General features: G+C 41.6%; 1 protein-coding gene across 1 annotated transcript in view; it reads left to right on the top strand.

Annotated features, from left to right (window-relative positions):
• LOC135534234 (diacylglycerol kinase eta-like) overlaps positions 1 to 22,014 on the top strand; it is a gene marked incomplete at its 3' end in the record, with an annotated part of 35,675 nt that extends 13,661 nt beyond the window's left edge. The window contains exons 5-11 of the mRNA XM_064961315.1: positions 7,880 to 8,026; positions 9,505 to 9,622; positions 9,775 to 9,885; positions 10,044 to 10,140; positions 10,388 to 10,495; positions 21,674 to 21,787; positions 21,880 to 22,014. Of these exons, the coding sequence (XP_064817387.1) occupies positions 7,880 to 8,026; positions 9,505 to 9,622; positions 9,775 to 9,885; positions 10,044 to 10,140; positions 10,388 to 10,495; positions 21,674 to 21,787; positions 21,880 to 22,014 (830 nt within the window). The remainder of the gene's footprint in view (positions 1 to 7,879; positions 8,027 to 9,504; positions 9,623 to 9,774; positions 9,886 to 10,043; positions 10,141 to 10,387; positions 10,496 to 21,673; positions 21,788 to 21,879) is intronic.
• Between the last annotated feature and the right edge of the window lie 2,380 nt (positions 22,015 to 24,394).

The following is a 24,394-nucleotide window of genomic DNA, read 5'->3' as shown; positions in this document are numbered from 1 at the left end:
TAACTACACCGTGTCACAGGGAACATGTCCTCAACTAACTACACCGTGTCAGGGAACATGTCCTCAACTAACTACACAGTGTCACAGGGAACATGTCCTCAACTAACTACACCGTGTCACAGGGAACATGTCCTCAACTAACTACACCGTGTCACAGGGAACATGTCCTCAACTAACTACACCGTGTCAGGGAGCATGTCCTCAACTAACTACACCCTGTCACAGGGAACATGTCCTCAACTAACTACACAGTGTCACAGGGAACATGTCCTCAACTAACTACACCGTGTCAGGGAACATGTCCTCAACTAACTACACAGTGTCACAGGGAACATGTCCTCAACTAACTACACCCTGTCACAGGGAACATGTCCCCAACTAACTACACCCTGTCACAGGGAACATGTCCTCAACTAACTACACCCTGTCACAGGGAACATGTCCTCAACTAACTACACCGTGTCACAGGGAACATGTCCCCAACTAACTACACCCTGTCACAGGGAACATATCCTCAACTAAGTACATGTCCTCAACTAACTACACCGTGCCACAGGGAACATGTCCTCAACTAACTACACCCTGTCACAGGGAACATACCCTCAACTAACTACACCCTGTCACAGGGAACATGTCCTCAACTAACTACACCCTGTCACAGAGAACATGTCCTCAACTAACTACACCGTGTCAGGGAACATGTCCTCAACTAACTACACAGTGTCAGGGAACATGTCCTCAACTAACTACACCGTGTCACAGGGAACATGTCCCCAACTAACTACACCCTGTCACAGGGAACATGTCCTCAACTAACTACACCCTGTCACAGGGAACATGTCCTCAACTAACTACACCGTGTCACAGGGAACATGTCCCCAACTAACTACACCCTGTCACAGGGAACATATCCTCAACTAACTACATGTCCTCAACTAACTACACCGTGTCACAGGGAACATGTCCTCAACTAACTACAGCCTGTCACAGGGAACATGTCCTCAACTAACTACACCGTGTCACAGGGAACATGTCCTCAACTAACTACACCGTGTCACAGAGAACATGTCCTCAACTAACTACACCGTGTCACAGGGAACATGTCCTCAACTAACTACACCGTGTCACTGGGAACATGTCCTCCACTAACTACACTGTGTCACATGGAACATGTCCTCAACTAACTACACCGTGTCACAGGGAACATGTCCCCAACTAACTACACCCTGTCACAGGGAACATGTCCCCAACTAACTACACTGTGTCACAGGGAACATGTCCTCAACTAAATACACCCTGTCACAGGGAACATGCCCCAACTAACTACACCCTGTCACAGGGAACATGTCCTCAACTAACTACACCCTGTCACAGGGAACATGTCCCCAACTAACTACACTGTGTCACAGGGAACATGTCCTCAACTAACTACACCGTGTCACAGGGAACATGTCCTCAACTAACGACACCGTGTCAGGGAACATGTCCTCAACTAACTACACCCTGTCACAGGGAACATGTCCTCAACTAACTACACCGTGTCACAGGGAACATGTCCTCAATTAACGACACCATGTCAGGGAACATGTCCTCAACTAACGACACCGTGTCAGGGAACATGTCCTCAACTAACTACACCCTGTCACAGGGAACATGTCCTCAACTAACGACACCGTGTCACAGGGAACATGTCCTCAACTAACTACACCATGTCAGGGAACATGTCCTCAACTAACGACACCGTGTCACAGGGAACATGTCCTCAACTAACTACACCGTGTCAGGGAACATGTCCTCAACTAACGACACCGTGTCAGGGAACATGTCCTCAACTAACTACACCGTGTCACAGGGAACATGTCCTCAACTAACTACACCGTGTCAGGGAACATGTCCTCAACTAACGACACCGTGTCAGGGAACATGTCCTCAACTAACGACACCGTGTCAGGGAACATGTCCTCAACTAACGACACCGTGTCACAGGGAACATGTCCTCAACTAACTACACCGTGTCAGGGAACATGTCCTCAACTAACGACACCGTGTCAGGGAACATGTCCTCAACTAACTACACCGTGTCAGGGAACATGTCCTCAACTAACGACACCGTGTCAGGGAACATGTCCTCAACTAACGACACCGTGTCAGGGAACATGTCCTCAACTAACGACACCGTGTCACAGGGAACATGTCCTCAACTAACGACACCGTGTCAGGGAACATGTCCTCAACTAACGACACCGTGTCAGGGAACATGTCCTCAACTAACGACACCGTGTCACAGGGAACATGTCCTCAACTAACTACACCCTGTCACAGGGAACATGTCTATAACCAGCTACACCCTGTCACAGGGAACATGTCCTCAACTAACTACACCGTGTCACAGGGAACATGTCCTCAACTAACTACACCCTGTCACAGGGAACATGTCCTCAACTAACTACACCGTGTCACAGGGAACATGTCCTCAACTAACTACACCGTGTCAGGGAACATGTCCTCAACTAACTACACCCTGTCACAGGGAACATGTCCTCAACTAACTACACCCTGTCACAGGGAACATGTCCCCAACTAACTACACCGTGTCAGGGAACATGTCCTCAACTAACTACACCCTGTCACAGGGAACATGTCCTCAACTAACTACACCGTGTCACAGGGAACATGTCCTCAACTGACTACACCGTGTCACAGGGAACATGTCCTCAACTAACTACACCGTGTCACAGGGAACATGTCTTCAACTAACTACACCGTGTCACAGGGAACATGTCCTCAACTAACTACACCCTGTCACAGGGAACATGCCCCACCTTACTACACCGTGTCAGGGAACGAGGCTCTGTCTGACAAGCCCACACATGATGTTCCCTGCTGTAATTAAATTAAAGGGTTTGTGAAGAATTACAAATGGAAAACATGAACTTTATTTCTCCTGATTAAATTATACTTGGTTTAGTTTGTTATTGACAGTGCAGTCAGTGGATAGCTGGATTAGGTATTTCAAGAGTGGCCGAATATCTCTACATGGTATTTACATAGCACAGTGTAGTATTTGCATAGCACAGTGTAGTATTTACAAACATAGAGTGTGTGTTTGTCCCTAAGTGTTTGCGTCCGTGTCTTTTTAGTTTGTTATTGATAGTGCAGTCATTGGATAGCTGGATTAGGTATTTCAAGAGTGGCCGAATATCTCTACATGGTATGTACATAGCACAGTGTAGTATTTTCTCTGCTGCCAATGACTGGAAAGAACTACAAAAATCTCTGAAATTGGAAACACTTATCTCCCTCTCTAGCTTTAAGCACCAGCTGTCAGAGCAGCTCACAGATTCCTTCACCTGTACATAGCCCCTCTATAATTTAGCCCAAACAACTACCTCTTCCCCAACTGTATTTATTTATTTAGCTCCTTTGCCCCCCATTATTTTTATTTCTACTTTCTTCCACTGCAAATCAACCATTCCAGTGTTTTACTTGCTATATTGTATTTACTTCGCCACCATGGCCTTTTTTTGACTTTACCTCCCTTATCTCACCTCCATTGTCACATTGTAAATAGACTTATTTTTCTACTGTATTATTGAATGTATGTTTGTTTTACTCCATGTGTAACTCTGTGTTGTTGTATGTGTCGAACTGCTTTGCATTATCATGGCCAGGTCGCAATTGAAAATGAGAACTTGTTCTCAACTTGCCTACCTGGTTAAATAAAGGTGAAATAAAAAAATAAAAAGAATTGCATAGCACACTGTAGTATTTACAGAGCACAGTGTAGTATTTACAGAGCACAGTGTAGTATTTACAGAGCACAGTGTAGTATTTACAGAGCACAGTGTAGTATTTACAGAGCACAGTGTAGTATTTACAGAACACAGTGTAGTATTTAAATAGCACTGTGTAGTATTTACATAGCACAGTGTAGTATGTACAGAGCACAGTGTAGTATTTAAATAGCACAGTGTAGTATTTACAGAGCACAGTGTAGTATTTACATAGCACTGTATAGTATTTACATAGCACTGTGTAGTATTTACATAGCACTGTGTAGTATTTACATAGCATTGTGTAGTATTTACATAGCACAGTGTAGTATTTACATAGCACAGTGTAGTATTTACATAGCACTGTGTAGTATTTACATAGCACTGTGTAGTATTTACATAGCACAGTGTAGTATTTACATAGCACTGTGTAGTATTTACACAGCATTGTGTAGTATTTACATAGCACAGTGTAGTATTTACAAACACAGTGTTTGTTTGTCCCTAAGTGTGTGTGTCCGTGTCCTGTATGATGTGTCGTTGTCTGTTGGACAGGGGCTCTTCCTGTTCACAAGGAATCTTCTTCCTGCCTCAGAGCAGTAGGAATTGTATACTCTCTGATGTAATCCCCTTGTTCTATCGACTCTCCCCTAGATCTTTAGTACATACCTCAATAGATAGTGATCTTTAGTACATACTAGAATAGATAGTGCTCTTTAGTACATACTAGAATAGATAGTGCTCTTTAGTACATACTAGAATAGATAGTGCTCTTTAGTACATGCTAGAATAGATAGTGCTCTTTAGTACATACTAGAATAGATAGTGCTCTTTAGTACATACTAGAATAGATAGTGATCTTTAGTACATACTAGAATAGATAGTGCTCTTTAGTACATACTAGAATAGATAGTGCTCTTTAGTACATACTAGAATATATAGTGCTCTTTAGTACATACTAGAATAGATAGTGCTCTTTAGTACATACTAGAATAGATAGTGCTATTTAGTACATACTAGAATAGATAGTGATCTTTAGTACATACTAGAATAGATAGTGCTCTTTAGTACATACTATAATAGATAGTGATCGCTAGTACATACTAGAATAGATCATGATCTTTAGTACATACTGGAATAGATAGTGATATTTAGTACATACTAGAATAGATAGTGCTCTTTAGTACATACTAGAATAGATAGTGCTCTTTAGTACATACTAGAATAGATAGTGATCGTTAGTACATACTAGAATAGATAGTGATCTTTAGTACATACTAGAATAGATAGTGCTCTTTAGTACATACTAGAATAGATAGTGCTCTTTAGTACATACTAGAATAGATAGTGCTCTTTAGTACATGCTAGAATAGATAGTGCTCTTTAGTACATACTAGAATAGATAGTGATCTTTAGTACATACTAGAATAGATATTGCTCTTTAGTACATACTAGAATAGATAGTGCTCTTTAGTACAAACTAGAATATATAGTGCTCTTTAGTACATACTAGAATAGATAGTGCTCTTTAGTACATACTAGAATAGATAGATAGTGCTCTTTAGTACATACTAGAATAGATAGTGATATTTAGTACATACTAGACTAGATAGTGCTCTTTAGTACATACTAGAATAGATAGTGCTCTTTAGTACATACTAGAATAGATAGTGCTCTTTAGTACATACTAGAATAGATAGTGCTCTTTAGTACATACTAGAATAGATAGTGCTCTTTAGTACATGCTAGAATAGATAGTGCTCTTTAGTACATACTAGAATAGATAGTGATCTTTAGTACATACTAGAATAGATATTGCTCTTTAGTACATACTAGAATAGATAGTGCTCTTTAGTACAAACTAGAATATATAGTGCTCTTTAGTACATACTAGAATAGATAGTGCTCTTTAGTACATACTAGAATAGATAGATAGTGCTCTTTAGTACATACTAGAATAGATAGTGATATTTAGTACATACTAGACTAGATAGTGCTCTTTAGTACATACTAGAATAGATAGTGCTCTTTAGTACATACTAGAATAGATAGTGCTCTTTAGTACATACTAGAATAGATAGTGCTCTTTAGTACATACTAGAATAGATAGTGCTCTTTAGTACATACTAGAATAGATAGTGCTCTTTAGGACATACTAGAATAGATAGTGCTCTTTAGTACATACTAGAATAGATAGTGCTCTTTAGTACATACTGGAATAGATAGTGATCTTTAGTACATACTAGAATAGATAGTGCTCTTTAGTACATACTAGAATAGATAGTGCTCTTTAGTACATAATAGAATAGATTGTGCTCTTTAGTACATGCTAGAATAGATAGTGCTCTTTAGTACATACTAGAATAGATAGTGATCTTTAGTACATACTAGAATAGATATTGCTAGAATAGATAGATAGTGCTTTAGTACATACTAGAATAGATAGTGCTCTTTAGTACAAACTAGAATATATAGTGCTCTTTAGTACATACTAGAATAGATAGTGCTCTTTAGTACATACTAGAATAGATAGATAGTGCTCTTTAGTACATACTAGAATAGATAGTGATATTTAGTACATACTAGAATAGATAGTGCTCTTTATACATACTAGAATAGATAGTGCTCTTTAGTACATACTAGAATAGATAGTGCTCTTTAGTACATACTAGAATAGATAGTGCTCTTTAGTACATACTAGAATAGATAGTGATCTTTAGTACATACTAGAATAGATAGTGATCTTTAGTACATACTAGAATAGATAGTACATACTAGAATAGATAGTGCTCTTTAGTACATACTAGAATAGATAGTGCTCTTTAGTACATACTAGAATAGATAGTGCTTTTACATAGAATACATACTAGAATAGATAGTGATCTTTTAGTACATACTAGAATAGATAGTGATCTTTAGTACATACTAGAATAGATAGTGCTCTTTAGTACATACTAGAATAGATAGTGCTCTTTAGTACATACTAGAATAGATAGTGAGTCTTTAGATACTTTAGTACATACTAGAATAGATAGTGATCTTTAGTACATACTAGAATAGATAGTGCTCTTTAGTACATACTAGAATAGATAGTGATCTTTAGTACATACTAGAATAGATAGTGCTCTTACATACTAGAATACATACTAGAATAGATAGTGCTTTAGTTTACTAGAATAGATAGTGCAGTACATACTAGAATAGATAGTGATCTTTAGTACATACTAGAATAGATAGTGATCTTTAGTACATACTAGAATAGATAGTGCTCTTTAGTACATACTAGAATAGATAGTGCTCTTTAGTACATACTAGAATAGATAGTGATCTTTAGTACATACTAGAATAGATAGTGATCTTTAGTACATACTAGAATAGATAGTGCTCTTTAGTACATACTAGAATAGATAGTGCTCTTTAGGACATACTAGAATAGATAGTGCTCTTTAGTACATACTAGAATAGATAGTGCTTTTTAGTACATACTAGAATAGATAGTGCTTTTTAGTACATACTAGAATAGATAGTGATCTTTAGTACATACTAGAATAGATGGTGATCTTTAGTACATACTAGAATAGATAGTGATCTTTAGTACATACTAGAATAGATAGTGATCTTTAGTACATACTAGAATAGATAGTGCTCTTTAGTACATACTAGAATAGATAGTGTTCTTTAGTACATACTAGAATAGATAGTGCTCTTTAGTACATACTAGAATAGATAGTGCTCTTTAGTACATACTAGAATAGATAGTGCTCTTTAGTACATACTAGAATAGATAGTGCTCTTTAGTACATACTAGAATAGATAGTGATCTTTAGTACATACTAGAATAGATAGTGATCTTTAGTACATACTAGAATAGATGGTGATCTTTAGTACATACTAGAATAGATAGTGAATGTCTATGTACTAACACTCTCTCTCTCTCTCACTCTCTCGCTGTCTCTGTCCCTGTCTCTGTCTCTATCTCTGTCTATGTCTCTTGCTCTCTCTCTCTCTCTCTCTCTCTCTCGCTCTCTCTCTCTCTCTCTCTCTCTCTCTCGCTGTCTCTGTCTCTGTCTCTGTCTATGTCTCTTGCTCTGTCTCTCTCTCTCTAGTGGCTAAGAGTCCTTGTTCCCCTCCTGAAAGGTGTGTGAGTCGCAGCAGCCAATCATGTGGCTCTTTCTCCATCACACCCTTCACCACCAGCAAGGAGAACCTGCCTGTACTCAACACGCGTATCATCTGCCCTGGTACATCCTACGGTATATGCACACATGGGCGCCATACACACATACATGCACATTTCACATACACACATACACACATACATGGTTCATGCTCACGCGTATGCACACACACACCTGCCCTGATACATGTAAACACACACACACACACACACGCACACACACACACACACACACACACACACACACACACACACACACACACACACACACACACACACACACACACACACACAGACAGATCGTCATACCTTCATAACGATTAGCAATGCTAACAAATACGTTCAACATGTAAAATCCCATAGAGAATTCCAACTAAATACAAACGGGCGCATTGCAAACATTTTATACATATTTTAGTCTCTGACCTAAAGTATTTACAGGACTGACATCCCAGCTCATAAATTCATACAAGTAACTCAAAAATGTTTCTTACAAAAAAAATGTTAGGCAGCAAGCTGGATCTAGGAGGGGATTCTCTGCTGTTACCAAGCGAAGCTGGATTTAGATAGCTACCTACTAAATGAGCAAACCAAATGCACAACTGCACGTTTTAGACAGTAGCCATTTCCTGATTGCTAAAATTAAAATAATTTGCCTAATTTCTGTTTATGTAACAAAACAAGCAATGTGTAGTGTAGAGAATTATTGTACCATCTAAATCACTGTGAAATATATTTTCAAAAAACAAAAATACTGTATTTTCAGCTGTTTGAAGCTGGGTTGCAAAACCGAGAGTCAAAGACGCAAAAAACGAAACTTAAGAACGGGGAGCATAGAAGTAGCGCACATAGAACAGATCTACCGCTTCTTAAACTTGCTTTCGATGAGAATGACAGATCTATAACTCACATTTCTAAGTGAATTTGGTCGGGTCACCCAAAAAGTTACATATTGCAGCTTTAACTTAATAGTTTAAGAGATATCTAGCTGGCAAACATTTATTTGTGAATTCCATACTGTAATTAGTTCACCTGGCGCATGCTGTACAACAGTGAGTGACTCACAAGGCCTCGGTCTCTCGTTGTTGTGTGCTTGCAGACAAACATCCTGTGACTGGGGACTACTGGTAAGCTTCAGAATAAAAAATAATGTGAAATGAGGAATGCAATCTTCTTTATCGCCTAACGTATTGCACACAATTTGACTGCAGGTATTTATTTAAAAAGTAGTGACAAATATTCAAATAAAAATCTAACATTTCAAAGAAATAGTTTCAACGGTATTGATGGTATTGAAAAACCATCCCGTGGCTATTTTCAAAAGCCCCAGTTTACGGTATACTGCCCAAGCCTAAAACATACACACACACACACACACACACACACACACACACACACACACACACACACACACACACACACACACACACACACACACACACACACACACACACACACACACACACACACACACACACACATATTGTTGGCCCTGAGACATGTAGACATACCACACACAGCAGTTTTTAAGAACACCGCTGTTTCTCTGTACAGGTTTGCGTGCTGGTCTGGCAGCCTCTATAGCTGGTAGCTCCATCATCAGTAAGATGCTGCTGGCTAATATCGACCCATTTGGAGCTACGCCCTTTCTGGACTCTGACCTGGACTCACTGTAAGACCCTCTGACCTCTCAGCTCTGACCTTTAGGCTACCATATTCAGAAAGTTTAAGACTTTAACTGTGAGTGACCAGATCAAAACATATATATTTTTAAAGGTTTGTGTAGTTTTGTGAACTTCTCTGTGTCTTTCTATCTCCCCACAGAGAGGGCTTTAGTGAGAAGTGTGTAATGAACAACTACTTTGGCGTTGGGCTGGATGCTAAGATCACATTGGAGTTCAACAACAAGAGGGAAGAACACCCAGAGAAGTGCAGGTGAGCTCTAGGTTTATCTCTCCTCTCCTCCCTCATCCCGCTCCACTGGTCTCTCATTCCTCTCTCCTCTATTCTCTCACCCTTTTCTCATTACACTCCTTTCTCTTCCTCACTACACCCCCCCCCCCCCCCCCACACACCCCCACACCCTTCTCTAGGAGTCGTACTAAGAACAGGGTATGGTATGGGGTTCTGGGCACCAAGGAACTCCTCCAGAGAACCTACAAGAATCTAGAACAGAAGGTTCAACTGGAGGTGAGAGACGAAACCATAGAACTAGAATTACTAGAAGCAACATTCCCGTGAAAAATCTATGTCTTGTGGTGGATAGAATGGCGGACATATTGGAATAGAGCCTAACATTAAATGTGTGTGTGTGTGTGTGTGTGTGTGTGTGTGTGTGTGTGTGTGTGTGTGTGTGTGTGTGTGTGTGTGTGTGTGTGTGTGTGTGTGTGTGTGTGTGTGTGTGTGTGTGTGTGTGTGTGTGTGTGTGTCCGTCCAGTGTGACGGCCAGTACATCCCCCTGCCCAGCCTTCAGGGCATTGCGGTGCTGAACATCCCCAGCTATGCAGGTGGAACAAACTTCTGGGGAGGAACCAAGGAGGACGACGTGAGTGCTGTTCTACCAAAACTGTGTGTGTGACTCTGGTTGGTACTTTATGGCTGCTGGCTCAGTGTTTTAGGAGAACAGACAAACATAATGATACCACCTCTGGTTGGTACTTTATGGCTGCTGACTCAGTGTTGTAGGAGAACAGACAAACATAATGATACCACCTCTGGTCAGTACTTTATGGCTGCTGACTCAGTGTTGTAGGAGAACAGACAAACATAATGATACCACCTCTGGTTGGTACTTTATGGCTGCTGGCTCAGTGTTGTAGGAGAACAGACAAACATAATGATACCACCTCTGGTTGGTACTTTATGGCTGCTGACTCAGTGTTGTAGGAGAACAGACAAACATAATGATACCACCTCTGGTTGGTACTTTATGGCTGCTGGCTCAGTGTTGTAGGAGAACAGACAAACATAATGATACCACCTCTGGTTGGTACTTTATGGCTGCTGGCTCAGTGTTGTAGGAGAACAGACAAACATAATGATACCACCTCTGGTCGGTACTTTATGGCTGCTGGCTCAGTATTGTAGGAGAACAGACAAACAACGATACCACCTCTGGTCGGTACTTTATGGCTGCTGGCTCAGTGTTGTAGGAGAACAGACAAACATAATGATACCACCTCTGGTTGGTACTTTATGGCTGCTGACTCAGTGTTGTAGGAGAACAGACAAACATAATGATACCACCTCTGGTTGGTACTTTATGGCTGCTGGCTCAGTGTTGTAGGAGAACAGACAAACATAACTATACCACCTCTGGTTGGTACTTTGTGACAGGGGGACACTATTTGGCATGACAGGCCCCTAGTTCCGTAAGGTTACCTCTGTGTGTGTGCGACGTGGTGTTGTAAATCAAGGGCAGTGAGGTTGGTGCTCCCGAGTGGCGCAGCGGTCTAAGGCACTGCATCTCAGTGCTTGAGGCGTCACTACAGACGCCCTGGTTCGATTCCAGCCTGCATCACATCCGGCCATGATTGGGAGTCCCATAGGGCAGCGCATAATTGGGCTAGCTTCGCAGGGGGAGGCCGTCATTGAAAATAAGACTTTGTTCTAAACTGACTTGCCTAGTTAAATAAAGGTTAGATAAAAGGTTACCTCTGACGTGGTGTTGTAACAGCTGTGCTGGGACAGAGCCAGCTGCTGGGAGGACTTCCAGTGGAACTGATCCAACACACACATCATCCTCAGCATTTACTCTCTGCACACACACCACAGGTGCACACACACACTTGCAGTAAATCCACATGCACAAACATATTTCTTAAACTGTGTTCAAACTATAAACCATCTTCAGACCTCTGACTATTTTGGCCCCAATGAAAATAAACCTGTTGAATTGATATCAGTGAGTACGTTTACATGAACACTAATAATTTGAAATTAAACTGATTACGACAGAAGGCCGAGTTTTTTTATTTATTTTTATTTATTTAACTAGGCAAGTCGGTTAAGGACAAATTCTTATTTTCAATGATGGCCTAGGAACAGTGGGTTAACTGTCTGTTCAGAGTATGGCGTTAGTCATGTGGGTTAACTGTCTGTTCAGAGTATGGCGTTAGTCATGTGGGTTAACTGTCTGTTCAGAGTATGGCATTAGTCATGTGGGTTAACTGTCTGTTCAGAGTATGGCATTAGTCATGTGGGTTAACTGTCTGTTCAGAGTATGGCATTAGTCATCTGGGTTAACTGTCTGTTCAGAGTATGGCATTAGTCATATGGGTTAACTGTCTGTTCAGAGTATGGCATTAGTCATGTGGGTTAACTGTCTGTTCAGAGTATGGCATTAGTCATGTGGGTTAACTGCCTGTTCAGAGTATGGCATTAGTCATGTGGGTTAACTGTCTGTTCAGAGTATGGCATTAGTCATATGGGTTAACTGTCTGTTCAGAGTATGGCATTAGTCATGTGGGTTAACTGCCTGTTCAGAGTATGGCATTAGTCATGTGGGTTAACTGTCTGTTCAGAGTATGGCATTAGTCATGTGGGTTAACTGCCTGTTCAGAGTATGGCGTTAGTCATGTGGGTTAACTGTCTGTTCAGAGTATGGCATTAGTCATATGGGTTAACTGTCTGTTCAGAGTATGGCATTAGTCATGTGGGTTAACTGTCTGTTCAGAGTATGGCATTAGTCATGTGGGTTAACTGCCTGTTCAGAGTATGGCGTTAGTCATGTGGGTTAACTGTCTGTTCAGAGTATGGCATTAGTCATATGGGTTAACTGCCTGTTCAGAGTATGGCATTAGTCATGTGGGTTAACTGTCTGTTCAGAGTATGGCATTAGTCATGTGTGTTAACTGTCTGTTCAGAGTATGGCATTAGTCATATGGGTTAACTGCCTGTTCAGAGTATGGCATTAGTCATGTGGGTTAACTGTCTGTTCAGAGTATGTCATTAGTCATGTGGGTTAACTGTCTGTTCAGAGTATGGCATTAGTCATGTGAACACTTTACTCTGCTTTTCTTAATCGGCGTCAGGTCATAATCAAAGTAAGCATATGATTGAAGCACCTGGTTTTCTGAGCGACCTTTAGAATGATTAGGTGAAGGTCTTAATCAGAGTTCCAGGGGTGTATTTGATCTGTCCGTATGCCAGCACCAGCAACACAAGCCTCCCTGTTATGGACGAGTGAAGTGAATTTGTAAAATCTAAAAGTACGCATCTTAGAAATAGTTTTCACAAACAAACTGTATATGTCCGAACTCCTAATCAAATAGTCTTGGCATAAATAACATGGTCGCTGTGGTAGAACATTTATTTTGATTCCAGATTTTCTAGATTTACAGTCCCATCAGGTAGCCTGATTTCAGATGTGTCTGTGTAAACAGGATTATTTGGGAATTCGTTTTAATCAAACTATTATATTAATCTGACTATCCAAAATAATGATAGTGTTATTTTACTTGTTATTTGTTACTTTTATTTTTTATTTTCATTTAAAAAATGAACTGCATTGTTTGTTAAGGGCTTGTAAGTAAGCATTTCGCTGTAAGGTCTACACCTGTTGTATTCAACGCATTTGACAAATACTATTTTATTTTATTTGATGTCACATAGTACTCAATGAAGGGTGTGTTATTGTGAGTAGGGCTCCACCTAGTGCTATTACTCTAAACTACAGTACAATAGATCACAGCCTCTCTGAGCCTTTGACGTGCATGGAGCTAACTAGTACAGATCTGCTTTAAATAGGCATTTATGAGTGGATCAGAGCAGAGGAATGTTGTAGTACAATGATGTCTGATTCATCATTACCTTGACCTAATCATGGACCGTGTGGACAGAGAGATCAATATCAAGTCAGAGGAGCCTTTCACTCCAGAGTTTCTAATCTAAACTCTAACCTCCCCTGATCTCACTAGACGATTTGGAGGTGAATAAAATGTCAGAGACAGTTTTCAATCGAGGGAGATAAGTCATGGTGATGACTATGGTTATGGTAATGTTGGTGATGACTATGGTTATGGTAATGATGATGATAATGATAACTATGATAATGACAACTAATAAACTACTGCTACAACTAATATAAACTACTAATACAACTACTAATACAATTAATAAAACTACTAATACAACTAATAAACTACTGCTACAACTACTAATACAACTAATAAAACTACTAATACAACTACTGCTACAACTACTAATACAACTAATAAAACTACTAATACAACTACTAATACAACTAATATAAACTAATAAAACTACTAATACAACTAATATAAAGTAATAAAACTTCTAATACAACTAATAATACAATAATATAAACTACTAATACAACTAATAAAACTACTGCTACAACGAATAAACACGACTAATAAAAATACTAATACAACTAATACAACTACTGCTACAACTGCTAATACAACTAATAATACAATTAATAAAACTACTAATACAACTACTGCTACAACTGCTAATACAACTAATATAAACTACTGCTACAACTACTAATATAAACTACTGCTACAACTACTAATAAAACTACTGCAACAACTACTAATACAACTAATAAAAACTACTAATAAAACTACTAATACAACTAATAAACTACTGCTACAACTAATATAAACTACTAATACAGCTACTAATACAATTAATAAAACTACTAATACAACTAATAAACTACGGCCACAACTACTAATACAACTAATAAAAACTACTAATATAAACTACTAATACAACTAATAAAAACTACTAATACAACTAATAAAACTACTAATACAACTAATAAAACTATGAATATAAACTACTAATACAACTAATAAAACTACTAATACAACTAATAAACTACTGCTACAACTACTGCTACAACTACTAATAACTACTAATACAACTAATATAAACTACTAATACAACTACTAAAACTACTAATAAAACTACTAGTAAAATTACTAATACAACTAATAAAAACTACTGCTACAACTACTAATACAACTAATATAAACTACTGCTACAACTACTAGTACAACTAATAAAACTACTAGTACAACTAATAAAACTACTAATACAACTAATAAAACTACTAATACAACTACTAATACAACTAACAACTACTAATACAACAAATAAAAACTACTGCTACAACTACTGATACAACTAATAAAACTACTGCTACAACTACTAATACAACTAATAAAACTACTGCTACAACTACTAATACAACGAATAAAACTACTGCTACAACTACTAATACAACTAATAAAACTACTGCTACAACTACTAATACAACTAATAAAACTACTGCTACAACTACTAATACAACTAATAAAACTACTGCTACAACTACTAATACAACTAATAAAACTACTGCTACAACTACTAATACAACTAATAAAACTACTAATACAACTAATAAAACTACTAATACAACTAATAAAACTATGAATATAAACTACTAATACAACTAATAAAACTACTAATACAACTAATAAACTACTGCTACAACTACTGCTACAACTACTAATAACTACTAATACAACTAATATAAACTACTAATACAACTACTAAAACTACTAATAAAACTACTAGTAAAATTACTAATACAACTAATAAAAACTACTGCTACAACTACTAATACAACTAATATAAACTACTGCTACAACTACTAGTACAACTAATAAAACTACTAGTACAACTAATAAAACTACTAATACAACTAATAAAACTACTAATACAACTACTAATACAACTAACAACTACTAATACAACAAATAAAAACTACTGCTACAACTACTGATACAACTAATAAAACTACTGCTACAACTACTAATACAACTAATAAAACTACTGCTACAACTACTAATACAACGAATAAAACTACTGCTACAACTACTAATACAACTAATAAAACTACTGCTACAACTACTAATACAACTAATAAAACTACTGCTACAACTACTAATACAACTAATAAAACTACTGCTACAACTACTAATACAACTAATAAAACTACTGCTACAACTACTAATACAACTAATAAAACTACTGCTACAACTACTAATACAACTAATAAAACTACTGCTACAACTACTAATACAACTAATAAAACTACTGCTACAACTACTAATACAACTAATAAAACTGAGCATCTATAATAAAAGAAATTATAAAAAAATCCTCTCACTGTCAACTGTGTTTATTTTCAGCAAACTCAACATGTGTAAATAATTGTATGAACATAACAGATTCAACAACTGGGACAAAAACTGAACATGTTTCACAGACATGTGACTAACAGAAGTGGAATAATGTGTCCCTGAACAGCGGGGGTCAAAATCAAAAGTAACAGTCAGTATCTGGTGTGGCTACCAGCTGCGTAAAGTAATGCAGTGCATCTCCTCTTCATGGACGGCTCCAGATGTGCCAGTTCTTGCTGTGAGATGTTACCCCACTCTTCCACCAAGGCACCTGCAACCTCCCGGACATGCCTGGGGGAATGGGCCCTAGCCCTCACCCTCCGATCCAACAGGTCTCAGATGTGCTCAATGGGATTGAGATCCAGGCTCTTTGCTGGCTATGGCAGAACACTGACATTCCTGTTTGCAGGAAATCACACACAGAATGAGCAGTATGGCTGGTGGCATTGTCAGGATGAGCCTACAGGAAGGGCACCACATGAGGGAGGAGAATGTCTTCCCTGTAACACACAGCATTGAGATTGCCTGCAATGACAACAAGCTGTGATGCTGTGACACACCTACCCAGACCATGACGGACCCTCCACTTCCAAATTGGTCCCGCTCCAGAGTACAGGCGGGATCGATTGCAGGTGTAATGCTCATTCCTTTGATGATAAACTCGTCAGTGAAGAGCACTCTTAACCAGGCGATGTTGTTGCCTGTGATGTCTGGTGAGGACCTGCCTTTCAACAGCCCTACAAGCCCTCAGCCCAGCCTCTCTCAGCCTATTGCGGACAGTCTGAGCACTGATGGAGGGATTGTGCGTTCCTGGTGTAACTCGGGCAGTTGTTGTGATGTTCGGATGTACTGATCCTTTGCAGGTGTTGTTACACGTGATCTGCCACTGTCTTAGGCATCTCACAAGGCATTTCTAAGTTATATTGCTCAAGAATCAATGGTCTCATATCATTCAAAATTTATGTAGATACTGCTGATTTACCCTTTAATATATACCTGGAAATTTAAAAAGTTGATACATAAAAAATAAAAATAAATGGTACCAATGCAATTGTCTTCTGTTTTGGGAGTGACAGACAATACATTGTGCAATAGTGGCATCCAAGAATGAATCTCCAGAGATTAAGGTCTTGGGTAGTGTCACGACTTCCGCCAAAGTTGGCTCCCCTGCCTGTTTGGGCGGTGCTCAGCGGTCGTTGTCACCGGTCTACTAGAAGTTGGCTCCCCTGCCTGTTTGGGCGGTGCTCAGCGGTCGTTGTCACCGGTCTACTAGAAGTTGGCTCCCCTGCCTGTTTGGGCGGTGCTCAGCGGTCGTTGTCACCGGTCTACTAGAAGTTGGCTCCCCTGCCTGTTTGGGCGGTGCTCAGCGGTTGTCGTCACCGGCCTACTAGAAGTTGGCTCCCCTGCCTGTTGGGGCGGTGCTCAGTGGACGTTGTCACCGGCCTACGAGCCACCACCGATCCCTTTTCCTGTTTGTTTTGTCTTATGAGTTGCACCTGTGTCCTATTATGTTTTCCTGATGGGCTTCCTTATTTAAGGCTAGTAAACCCGCCCTTGTTTTGTGCGGGATTAATCTTGTGTTATTGTTGTGTTGTTGGGTGTGTTCGTGTTCCCGGACCGGGTACCCTGTGTTTTGGGTTGGTCTGTATTTTTCGTGCCCTGTGTTTTGGGCATTGTATTTTGGTGCCATATTGAAGCTCTTTGCGCCTGATTCTTACCTCACACACCTAGTCCCTCGGGACAGGCATGTTTCTATACTGTAGATGACATCACCACAGTCTAGGATAGGAAGCCGTAGTTGGGTAACTAAGTTCTTTCCAATGGATACAGTAAAACAATTCTTAGATCTGTATAGTAACCTAAGCTTATAGTTCATTGTTTTTGTAATATAATCAATATGCTTTCTCACCAGACACCTGGGTATTTGTAGTTGTCCACATATTCAGAACCGTCCAGAGTAGTGATGCTAGTCGGGCAGGTGGGTGCGGACAGCAATCGGTTGAAGTGCATGCATTTAGTTTTACTAGCATTTAAAAGCAGTTGAGGGCCACTGAAGGAGAGTTGTATGGTATTGAAGTTAATTTGGACACTGTGTCCAAAGAAGGGATGGATGTATACAGAATGGTGTGGTCTGCTTAGAGGCTGATCAGAGAATCACCAGCAGCAAGAGGGTCATCATTGATATATGCAGAGAAAAGAGTCGGCCCAAGAATTGAACCCTGTGGCACCCCCAGAGACTGGCAGAGGTCCGGACAACAGCCCTACGATTTGACACACTGAACTCTGTCTGAGAAGTAGTTGGTGAACCAGGCGAGGCAGTCATTTGAGAAACCAAGGCTATTGAGTCGGCCCGATAAGAATGCTTTGATTGACAGAGTTGAAAGCCTTGGCCAGGTCGATGAAGACGGCTGGTTATGATGGTTATGATGATGATGGTCATGATGGTGATGATGGTTATGACGATGATGGTGATGACGGGTATTGGGGATGTATCAGAATAGTTGGGTAACATAGATAAGATGTTTTATTTTCATTATATGCTTGTGAGTTACTTCTCATTTAGAATGTATCTTGTTGTACTATAGTGGTGGCCATTTGCAGTTATCCTTTCTCTGTCCTGGGTTCAGTTACTTGGGCCGCAAGGAGGGGAGAGGTCAAGCTTGTCTTCATATGTAAACATATCTTTTAAACCATGTGAAGGGATGATTGAGGGGGAACCAATTATCTCTTGGCTCCACAATGTCTGTGTGCCAGTCACTGTGTCTCTGTGATCTTGTCCAGGAGGGGTGTATTTGATATATGCCTGTTGATGAGGTTTTGTTTTTGGTCCTGAGTGGTACCAAGAGCGAGATAAGAACATAGTTTAGGAGACAAGGCTGAACGATAATTTATAGCCAATGCTGTCTGGCTATGTGTGTATTTGCTATAAAGGATATCAGTTGCAATGTGTAAGCACTCTCAGAGAATTCATTTACAGACACTGAATTAATCTGAGAGTCACAGGGTTGTGATGGAGCTCATATAATTAAAGATGGACTTTATGATAACTCTGACTTGTGTGTGGTTTGCTCTCATGATTTGGTAAATACAGGAAATGTCCACTACAGGTGATAGTTAGGATGATGATGGTGATGATGGTTATGATGGTGATGATGGTTATGATGGTGATGGTGATGATGGTCATGGTTAAGATGATGATGATGGTTATGATGGTGATGGTGGTGATGGTGATGATGGTTATGATGGTGATGGTGATGATGGTTATGATGGTGATGGTGATGATGGTTATGATGATGATGGTTATGATGGTGATGATGGTGATGGTGGTTATGATGGTGATGGTGGTTATGATGATGATGGCGATGGTGACGATGATGATTATGATGTTAGTTATGATGATGGTGATGATGATGGTGATGATGATGATGGTTATGATGATGGTGATGATGATGGTGATGATGATGGTTATGTTGATGGTGATGATGGTTATGATGGTGATGGTGATGACCATGATGACGATGATGATTATGATGACGGTGGTGATGGTGATGATGATGATGATGGTCATGATGGTTATGATGATGGTTATGATGATGGTTATGATGATTGTCATGATCGTTATAATGATGGTGATGATGATTGTGATGATGATGGTGATGATGACGATGATGACGATGATGGTTATGATGATTATTATGATGATGGTTATGATGATAATGATGATGATGGTTATGATGATAATGATGATGATGGCGATGGTGGTTATGATGATGGTTATGATGATGGTTATGATGGTTATGATGATGATTATGATGATGGTTATGATGATAATGATGATGATGGCGATGGTGGTTATGATGATGGTTATGATGGTGATGATGATGGTTATGATGATGATGGTCATGGTGGTGGTGGTTATGATGATGGTTATGATGGTGATGGTTATGATGGTGGTGGTGGTGGTTATGATGATGGTTATGATGATAATGATGATGATGGCGATGGTGGTTATGATGATTATTATGATGATGGTTATGATGATAATGATGATGATGGTTATGATGATAATGATGATGATGGCGATGGTGGTTATGATGATGGTTATGATGATGGTTATGATGGTTATGATGATGATTATGATGATGGTTATGATGATAATGATGATGATGGCGATGGTGGTTATGATGATGGTTATGATGGTGATGATGATGGTTATGATGATGATGGTCATGGTGGTGGTGGTTATGATGATGGTTATGATGGTGATGATGATGGTTATGATGGTGATGGTTATGATGGTGATGGTTATGATGGTGGTGGTGGTGGTTATGATGATGGTTATGATGATGATGGTCATGGTGGTGATGGTTATGATGGTGATGGTTATGATGGTGATGGTTATGATGGTGATGGTTATGATGATGATGGTTATGATGGTGATGATCAGGATAAGGATAATGTATGCACAAATAATTCCCCCCCTACACACACCATAAGTGTCATCAACATGCTCTAAAGCAGAGCTTGTTTAGGTCCCAGGGGGTCGAAACACTGGTTCTAATAAGGGAATAATTTAGTCCTGGGACACCAGGTGAGAACAAGGTAGAAATGTGTTTTTGCCCTTCAGCACCAGGATTGGGCAGCCCTGCTTTACATTTACATTTACATTTACATTTAAGTCATTTAGCAGACGCTCTTATCCAGAGCGACTTACAAATTGGTGAATTCACCTTCTGACATCCAGTGGAACAGCCACTTTACAATAGTGCATCTAAATCATTAAGGGGGGGGGGTGAGAAGGATTACTTATCCTATCCTAGGTATTCCTTGAAGAGGTGGGTTTCAGGTGTCTCCGGAAGGTGGGTGATTGACTCGCTGTCCTGGCGTCGTGAGGGAGTTTGTTCCACCATTGGGGGGCCAGAGCAGCGAACAGTTTTGACTGGGCTGAGCGGGAACTGTACTTCCTCAATGGTAGGGAGGCGAGCAGGCCAGAGGTGGATGAACGCAGTGCCCTTGCTTGGGTGTAGGGCCTGATCAGAGCCTGGAGGTACTGCGGTGCCGTTCCCCTCACAGCTCCGTAGGCAAGCACCATGGTCTTGTAGCGGATGCGAGCTTCAACTGGAAGCCAGTGGAGAGAGCGGAGGAGCGGGGTGACGTGAGAGAACTTGGGAAGGTTGAACACCAGACGGGCTGCGGCGTTCTGGATGAGTTGTAGGGGTTTAATGGCACAGGCAGGGAGCCCAGCCAACAGCGAGTTGCAGTAATCCAGACGGGAGATGACAAGTGCCTGGATTAGGACCTGCGCCGCTTCCTGTGTGAGGCAGGGTCGTACTTTAGAGCAATGTACTGTAACTGTGTTCATTGTGTTTTAACCCGTGTGTGTGTGTGTGTGTGTGTGTGTGTGTGTGTGTGTGTGTGTGTGTGTGTGTGTGTGTGTGTGTGTGTGTGTGTGTGTGTGTGTGTGTGTGTGTGTGTGTGTGTGTGTGCGTGTGTGTGCGCGTGTGTGTGCACGTGTGTGTGTTTAGATATTCTGTGCCCCGTCATTTGATGATAAAATCCTGGAGGTGGTAGCAGTGTTTGGCAGTATGCAGATGGCTGTGTCCAGAGTCATCAAACTGCAACATCACCGCATAGCACAGGTAACAAACACACACACACACACACACACACACACACACTACCTTTACTCTACTGTAGTCTTTCATCCAATGACTCTTTCCTCCACTGTCAGTGTCGCTCAGTGAAGATCACTATCCTGGGAGATGAGGGTGTTCCTATCCAAGTGGACGGAGAGGCCTGGGTACAACCTCCTGGAGTCATTAAGATCCAACACAAGAACAGAGCCCAGATGTTGACCAGGGACAGGGTGAGAAAGAGGACCAACAGTCAATAGTGAAGATATGGGGAGGGAATCAGAGCTGGATTCAATCCCTATTGTGGAAGTACTGCGGAAGGTCCATGTTAAAATATTATGTCTTTTGGGGGGGATTGAACCGACATGTACAGTGTTTACCATGAACGCTATCTCTGCAAACATGGGAAAATTGCTTTTAAATTTACATCGAACTCTACGCTGATCTTCTGCAATATGGATTGAATCCGATCTTAAAATGTTACTGTATGCCCTGTCTCTGACTCTGTTCCTGTTCCTGTCTTTGTCTCGGTTTCTCTTTGTTTATGTCTCTGTCTGTCTCTCTTTCTGTCTCTGTCCCTGTCTCTCGCTGTTTCTGTCCCTGTCTCTCTCTGTCTTGGTCTGTGTCTCTGTGGATGTTAATTCCTTTCCTTCCTGTGCCCCTCCCTGTTGCTCCTCCCTGTGTCTCCTCCATGTGCCCCTCCCTGTGCCCCTCCCTGTGTCTCCTCCATGTGTCACTCACTGTGTCCCTCCATGTGTCCCTCCCTGTGTCTCCTCCATGTGTCACTCACTGTGTCCCTCCATGGTGTCTCTCCGTGTGTCTCCTCCATATGTCCCTCCCTGTGTCTCCTCCATGTGCCCCTCCCTGTGTCTCCTCCCTGTCTCCATGTGTCCCTCCCTGTGTCTCCTCCATGTGTCACTCCATGTGTCTCATCTATGTGTCACTCACTGTGTCCCTCCATGTGTCACTCACTGTGTCCCTCCATGTGTCCCTCCCTGTGTCTCCTCCTTGTGTTCCTCCCTGTGTCTCCTCCTTGTGTTCCTCCCTGTGTCTCCTCCTTGTGTTCCTCCCTGTGTCTCCTCCCTGTGTTCCTCCCTTTGTCTCCTCCATGTGTCCCTCATTGTGTCTCCCTCCCCTGTCTCCATGTGTCCCTCCCTGTGTCTCCATGTGTCCCTCCATGTGTCCCTCCATGTGTCCTCCATGTGTCCCTCCCTATGTCTCCTCCATGTGTCACTCACTGTGTCTCCTCCATGTGTTCCTCCCTGTGTCTCCTCCATGTGTCCCTCCCTGTGTCTCCTCCATGTGTCCCTCCATGTGTCCCTCCCTATGTCTCCTCCATGTGTCACTCACTGTGTCCCTCCATGTGTCCCTCCATGTGTTCCTCCCTGTGTCTCCTCCATGTGTCACTCACTGTGTCCCTCCATGTGTCCCTCCCTGTGTCTCCTCCTTGTGTTCCTCCCTGTGTCTCCTCCATGTGTCCCTCATTGTGTCTCCTCCCTGTGTCTCCTCCCTGTCTCCATGTGTCCCTCCCTGTGTCTCCTCCATGTGTCACTCCATGTGTCCCTCCCTGTGTCTCCTCACTGTGTCCCTCCATGTGTCCCTCCCTGTGTCTCCTCCATGTGTCCCTCCCTGTGTTCCTCCATGTGTCTCCTCCATGTGTCACTCACTGTGTCCCTCCCTGTGTCTCCTCCATGTGTCTCCTCCCTGTGTTCCTCCCTGTGTCTCCTCCCTGTCTCCATGTGTCCCTCCCTGGGTCTCCTCCATGTGTCCCTCCATGTGTCCCTCCCTGTGTCTCCTCCCTGTGTTCCTCCATGTGTCTCCTCCCTGTGTTCCTCCCTGTGTCTCCTCCATGTGTCCCTCCATGTGTCCCTCCATGTGTCCCTCCCTATGTCTCCTCCATGTGTCACTCACTGTGTCTCCTCCCTGTCTCCATGTGTCCCTCCCTGTGTCTCCTCCATGTGTCCCTCCATGTGTTCCCCCCTGTGTTCCCCCATGTGTCCCTCCATGTGTCTCCTCCTTGTGTTCCTCCCTGTGTCTCCTCCATGTGTCCCTCATTGTGTCTCCTCCCTCTGTCTCCTCCCTGTCTCCATGTGTTCCTCCCTGTGTCTCCTCCATGTGTCCCTCCATGTGTCCCTCCCTGTGTCTCCTCCCTGTGTTCCTCCATGTGTCTCTCCTGTGTTCCTCCCTGTGTCTCCTCCATGTGTCCCTCCATGTGTCCCTCCATGTGTCCCTCCCTATGTCTCCTCCATGTGTCACTCCCCTGTAGTCTCCCTCCCTGTCTCCATGTGTCCCTCCCTGTGTCTCCTCCATGTGTCCCTCCTCCATGTGTTCCCCCCTGTGTTCCCCCATGTGTCCCTCCATGTGTCTCCTCCTTGTGTTCCTCCCTGTGTCTCCTCCATGTGTCCCTCATTGTGTCTCCTCCCTCTGTCTCCTCCCTGTCTCCATGTGTTCCTCCCTGTGTCTCCTCCCTGTCTCCATGGGTCCCTCCCTGTGTCTCCTCCCTGTGTCCCTCCCTGTGTCCCTGCCTGTGTCCCTCCCTGTGTCTCCTCCCTGTGTTCCTCTCTGTGTTCCTCCATGTGTCTCCTCCCTGTGTTCCTCCCTGTGTCTCCTCCC

Source organism: Oncorhynchus masou, unplaced genomic scaffold, assembly GCF_036934945.1.
Source record: "Oncorhynchus masou masou isolate Uvic2021 unplaced genomic scaffold, UVic_Omas_1.1 unplaced_scaffold_3176, whole genome shotgun sequence".
Lineage (NCBI taxonomy): Eukaryota > Metazoa > Chordata > Actinopteri > Salmoniformes > Salmonidae > Oncorhynchus > Oncorhynchus masou.
The sequence above is the reverse complement of the archived record's forward strand: the minus strand, read 5'-3'. Positions and strand labels throughout refer to the sequence as shown.